Here is a 6,272-nt window from a genome sequence, read left to right as displayed (position 1 = left end):
CTCTCTCTCTCTCTCTCTCTCTCTCTCTCTCTCACTCTCTCTCTCTCTCTCTCTCTCTCACCTGTATTCTGCATGGTAACCTCAGGTGACCTCAAGGCCAGAGTAAGTGAGAAAGAAACAATAAAAAAAAAAAGAAAGAAAGGTGCTAGTGGGAACAAATGCTTCCTGCAGCCCTCGCATCTTCAAAGTCTGGCACAGGCTGCGGAAAAATCAATGCTTGGAAGCTAAACGCTGAAGGTCCACCAACGCTAGCTCCCAGGTCCACTGGAGGGAACAACCTGAACTGCTTTTCTTTTGCAGCTGAGCTCTCAGAGGACAGAGAGGTATTTCAGATCGGTTGATGTGGGCAGAGAGGAACGGCCATGCCTGTCACACCTGCGTCAGCAGCTGCCTCAGATCTAATGGGATGGTGTATGGCACTGGGACTCGATACCAGGACCTTGTGCATCCTCAGCAGGTGTTATTCTGCCAAGCTGAGTCCTCATAACGGCTCTGGCAGCCCTTTCCCACCTTGGAAGGACTGAATCTAAATAATCAAAGGTCAGCTCCAACATCTGTTTCTTCACCTAGTGCTGGGTTTCGAACCTAGGAATTTGCATGCAAGAGGCCACTCCTCTCTACCCTTGGTGGTGATCTCTCTAAGACTGTTCAACCTATTCTAACTTCTGCCGGGAACTAGACGCTGGGCTGCCTTCCTGAGAAGAAGTCACGAGAGAAGATGTGCTCATGGCTTGTGCCGAGCTTCACAGAAGAGAGAAGGAGCAGGCAGCGGACACCCCTGACCCTGTCCTCCCAGGGGCCACCGAAGCCAGGCACTGGTCTTTCCAACCTGTGAGAGGTACTTATATAGTTGGGGGTCTCGCTCGAGTCCCAGGGAGGCGAGGCGCTCCGTGTCATCACCCGCTAGCAGCTGGTAGAAGATGTGGAAATTCCGCTCGCCATGGTTTTGATAGACGACTCGGGATTTTTCAATCAAATAACTGATGATATGGCCGCCTACAGGAACACCCTTTAAAACAGAACAAGATGCAGGTGGCCAGGACAAGCCCCTCCCCCCCAGCAGACCTAAGAAACAGTAGTGGCTTAGCCTAGGTGGCTTTTTCAGGGGGCAGGGGAGAGGAGGAAAGAGTCTCAGTTGTCCAAATTAGCTTCAGCTTTGCTGCGTAGTCCAGGCCAGCCCTGAGCTCATGCTCTTCCTGCCTCCTCTCCCGAGCACCATAATTACAGAATTGCATGGCAGCCAACTCAGCAGCTTTACAATGTGAAGGAACAGCAATCTCTCAGGGTTGAAGGTTAATGTTTTTTCCTAGGCTCAGTTTTCACTCAGTCTGAGATCAGGGAGCTCTTTTTTCTATTTGTTTTACTGTTTGATGCACCAGGATTAGATGATCCAGCCTGCTAATTTTAAAATAACTTAAAATTTGTATTTATTGGTATGTGTGTATGTATGCACATGCATGCACGCACATGGACCAAAGCATGTATGTGGAGATCAGAGAACAACCTTCAGGATTTGGTTCCCTCCGTTCCCTGGTGTGTGTTCTGGGGATCGAACCTTGGCCATCGGGCTTGTGTAGAAAGTGCTTGTAGCCGGGCAGTGGTGGCACATGCCTTTAATCCCAGCACTTGGGAGGCAGAGGCAGGTGGATTTCTGAGTTCGAGGCCAGCCTGGTCTACAGAGTGAGCTCCAGGACAAGCCAGGGCTACACAGAAACCCTGTCTTGAAAAAAACCAAAAAAAAAAAAAGAAAAAAAGAAAAAGAAAAGAAAAGAAAGAAAGAAAGTGCTTGTATATACTAAACCATCTCTGTTGGTATTCTGTTTAAACTCCACCCCCACAATTACCTGGCTATTGCCAGGTAGGCCTGGCCTACTATAAAAGGGGCTGCTTGGCCCCTCCTCTCTCTCTTACTCTCTTGTCTCCCTTACTCTTGCTTCCCACTTGCCCCCTCTCTCTCCATTCCCTCCTTCCGCCACGTGGTCATGGCTGGCCTCTGCATCTCTACTCTCTCCCTCTCTCTGCCTTTCTCTGTCTCTGCTACCCTCTTAACTCTGCTCCCTATGCCCTGAATAAACTATTCTATACTTATACCAGTGTATGTCTGGTCTCTCAGGGGGAAGAGATACCTTGGCATGGGCCCTCTGAGGCACCCCCTTCCCCTACACCCCACGAGAACATACACTTATAGCTCTTTCTCTTTTTGTGATCACAACAATCTTGCTAACCCACACTATTTAATTTTTGTCTGTGGTGTGAAGTCAAGGACTTCTAAACTCATTATCAACACTTTGCATCAATAAAAGCATCACTCATCGGAAAGATGGCCTCATCCCTACTGAATCTCAATAGGGATTTTAAAAAATATATTTATTTTATGTATATGAGTACGTTGTCGCTGTCTTCAGACACAGCCATGTGGCACTCACTCACATAAACACAGATTTTAAAAACTTAGATATTTTAATCCCATTTATATAGCCGTGTATGTGTTGGGAGAGAAAGACCTATTATATTCCTCAGTTTGGATGTGGAGGTCAGAGGAACACATGTTCAGGAGGAAGTTTTCTAACATATGGGTCGTAGGATTGAACTCAGGCTATCAGGCAGAGTGACAAATGATTTACCTGCTGAGCTGTCTCCCCAGCTGCACCTCAACCCTGTAGTAATCTAAAGGCCTCAATAAGTTACCACAGTTCTACCTCATGATGGTCAAGAATTACATCTGACAATGCTGGGTGTGGGTGGAGACGTGGATGACTAGAACCCCCCATACACTGCTGCTGGGGTTCACGGTGAACCCATTAGAACATGACCATTGCTCTAACATAGGCTCCTGTGTACTAAAGCTGTTGTCGCATAATCCAGCTAAGTACTCAGGAGACTGAGGCAGGAGGATAGCCATGGATTTGATGCCAGCTTGAACTTTGTAGTCAGTTCCAGGCCCTCCAGGGCTATAATGTATATAATTACACTGTGTATTCAACTACCTTGTGTATATAACTAAATTGTGTATTATATATTACATTCCTGGCTTCCCTCAGTCAGCACGATACATTCCAGAAACCTATTTGCTGTAGACAAAGCTCTCCACCTTAAAAAATAGATTTAGTGTGTGTGGGGTCACACACTCACACCACAAAACTTGTGTGGAGGTCAGAAGACAACTTTCAGGAGTGGGTTCTCAGTGCTCAAACTCAGATCCTCAGGCTTTGCAACAGACCTCTTAACCTTCTGCAGCCCCAGGCTGGCCTCCAATCTATGGCTATCCTGCCTCAGCCTCCTGAGTGCTGGGATTGTGTGCCACAGCATTGATTACCCTTGACCACAGCTTTAGTACACAGAAGCCTATGTTCGAGCAATCGTCTTTATCTAATGGGTTCTAATGGGTGTGGGTTCCTAGCCATCCACGGCTCCACCCACCCCCAGCATTCTCAGATGTCATTCTTGACCATCAAGAGGCAGAACTGTGGTAAGTCACTAGGGTGCTGAACTTCTCACAGGGGTGAGGTGGGTCTGGGGAGATGGCTCAGAGGTAAAGCGCTTGCTCTACAGCGTAAGGGCCTGGGCTGGGACTCTCACCACGTGTCTGTAATCCCAGCGCTCTTACGAGACAGGAAGTAGAAATTTCCAAGGAGCTCACAGCTGGGCTAACCCGACATACACAGTACCGAAAGGAGACCATGTCTCAAACAAGGTGGAAGGAGAGGACACCAGAAATTGTCCTTTGACCTCCATGTGGGGTGTCATGCTACATGTCCATGAATGCAGCCATATGCACACACATGCTTGAGAGTGTATACACACACACACACACACACACACACACACACACACACACTTTAACTTTGTCCTGACCTGTATTTTCCCACCATTTGGGTCAACAATGCCCTTCTCCAGAGGGGTCCCCAGAACATGTACAGGAATTTCAGCGTACCTGGAAGTCAAACTGTATGTCCATGTACTTCCCGAATCTGCTGGAATTGTCATTACGGAGGGTCTTGGCGTTTCCGAAAGCCTTTGAATATAAATGTCACACAGAGTCACTTTGGCTCACTATGCTTGGTGAGTCCCTGCCCCACAAATGACATGCTCGTGGGGAGGGGCAGTAGGAGGAGCTAGGGTGGGAAACCACACTTTGTCATCTAAAAAATATAGTCATTAAGTTCAGAAGATACAATTCTAATGCCATATTTAGACACGGGGAAAGCAGGGAAGAAACCCCTCTAGAATATCGGAAGGGATCTATTAGAAATGACCCAGGAATGTATGTGACCCTCGATGCCCTGTAACTGGCAGCCTGTTGCCCCACCCCTCCTTCACATCTAAGGGACAGTTGCAACCCCCTTAGCCTGGGCATCTCTTACAGAGGGGGCAGCCACACGGGAGACTGGGACTTGTTTTGTATCAGCCAGCAAATTGAAACATTGTCACAGAAGAACCAACAACCCAGACAACTCAGATGACTTTGATTCCAGGGAAGTACAAGTCACGTGTGCTTTATAGTTTACTAAGCCCACGTGTTTTTGCTGTTTAACTCAATGGGCCCCCAAGAGCTCTGGAGAGTCCGGTACTCTGAAAAGACACATTCCTCAGCTGAGAACATGGTCTTTATGTCCAAGGGCTTTGCTGAAGCCTGCTGGATTACATCCAAGCCTGCCTCTGAGGTCATAGCCTTCGCTGGGACTATGCCCGTGAAGCCCCTGTTCTCGACAAGTCACATGCCTAGCTTTACTGCTATACCTGGGCAGGGGACTGCTTTTTCTTAGGGGCTTCCTGGAGGCCACTCACCTCCAGGACTGGGATGGAGAGCAGCAGTCTGTCTCGGGCTATTTGGAGCGACTCCGTCATCGGACAGGTCACTGCGAAGTATTGGAGGATCTTCTTAGAGGCCTCTGTCTTCCCAGCTCCGCTCTCTCCAGAAATAAGGATGAAGTGGTTGTTGAGCTCTGAGCACATCATGCGGTAGGCATTGTCAGCGATGGCATAGCTAGAGAAGGAGCAGGCAGAAGCACGCTGGTTCTCTGTGCTGCTTGCTTGCCCTGACTCTAATACCTCCTGGACAAAGAGACAGAATCCCCTGCCTCCAGGAAGCCACCTCAGAAAGCCCCTCTACCAGGATCGCCTGAATGATCTGGTCCAAAGAGTACTAGCTGACAGACTTTGACAACACAAGTTAAAAGCAAAGGATGCGTTTTCCAAATCTACCCATGTGATGGTTGGTGGAACTTGACAGACTCCAGAATCACACAGGAGATGGGGCCTGCCTGTGGAGATTGAGGTGAGCTGACCACAGGTCCCGTTCCCTGTCCGAGATCTTGGACTGTGCGACTGGAGACAGAGAGCAGAGCAACAGGGAACCTTCAGCAGTCTCTGCCTCCTGATTGTGGGTACAGTGTGACCCGCTGCCTCCTTAACTCCCCACCGTGTCGACTCCACCCTTCAGCTGTCAGCCAGGATTGACCCTTTCTCCTGTCAGCTGCCTTTGTATCTGGTCACAGCAACAGAAAGGTAATTAAGACAAGCTAGTTAATTTGATCCTAGAGATTGAATCCTAATGCTTTATGCATCTCAAAGAGCCTACTACCAAGCTGCAATACAGACCCTCCAAATTTATTTTTTAAATACACTTATATTTCTTCTGGGAATGAGCCAGATGCTAAATTACATCCTTGTGGGACATTCTATTCTGTGTACACAGACGCAGCATCTCGTCTAAGTATTCAATGGCTCCATGAATATGATAAAATACTGTTTTCTCTTTTCTGAATACCTAGGGTGTAGGAGAAACCAAAGCTTAGAAACTCTGATCTCCTATCCCCTGAGGTGAAGCTACCAGAAGCATTTTATCCCCAAGCTCATCATCCAAACACAATGCTCTCCTGAGAGCTGGTGAGCTCAGGGCTCAGTGGTGGAACAATCCCTAGTGCAGATGAGAAAAATAAAAATCTATAGATGCTTTAAGAGGAATGACTTAGCCTCCAAGACAGATGAGAGCAGAACAAGACCCACAAGTCTACAGGCCAGAGAAGCGGGAGGCTCAGCAAAAGACATGTGCAGCCTAGGCAAGGAATTGCTCAGGGGTTCTTAGCTGCACTGACATGATGTTACCAGTAGGTGGCACCACAGCAACCACATCCCAGAGGAGATTGCTCTCTAGCCACATGGATTTCCCAGGTTCCACAAAGAGTCCTCCTCTTGTCCACTTAGGCTGAGATGAAAAAGGGATCCGCTAACATTTTCTGCTGCTTTGACATGCAAGAGTACAGAATCTA

At 48.1% G+C, this 6,272-nt stretch overlaps 1 protein-coding gene across 1 annotated transcript in view; it reads right to left on the bottom strand.

Annotated features, from left to right (window-relative positions):
• Positions 1-6,272, bottom strand: part of Myo1h (myosin IH) — a 48,407-nt gene that overhangs the window by 39,152 nt on the left and 2,983 nt on the right. The window contains exons 4-6 of the mRNA XM_031337487.1: positions 4,789-4,987; positions 3,935-4,015; positions 830-1,009 (exon numbers count right to left, since the gene is read on the bottom strand). Of these exons, the coding sequence (XP_031193347.1) occupies positions 830-1,009; positions 3,935-4,015; positions 4,789-4,987 (460 nt within the window). The remainder of the gene's footprint in view (positions 1-829; positions 1,010-3,934; positions 4,016-4,788; positions 4,988-6,272) is intronic.

Source organism: Mastomys coucha, unplaced genomic scaffold (genome assembly GCF_008632895.1).
Source record: "Mastomys coucha isolate ucsf_1 unplaced genomic scaffold, UCSF_Mcou_1 pScaffold22, whole genome shotgun sequence".
NCBI lineage: Eukaryota > Metazoa > Chordata > Mammalia > Rodentia > Muridae > Mastomys > Mastomys coucha.
Note: the sequence above shows the minus strand (reverse complement) of the source record. Positions and strands in the feature narration are given on the sequence as shown.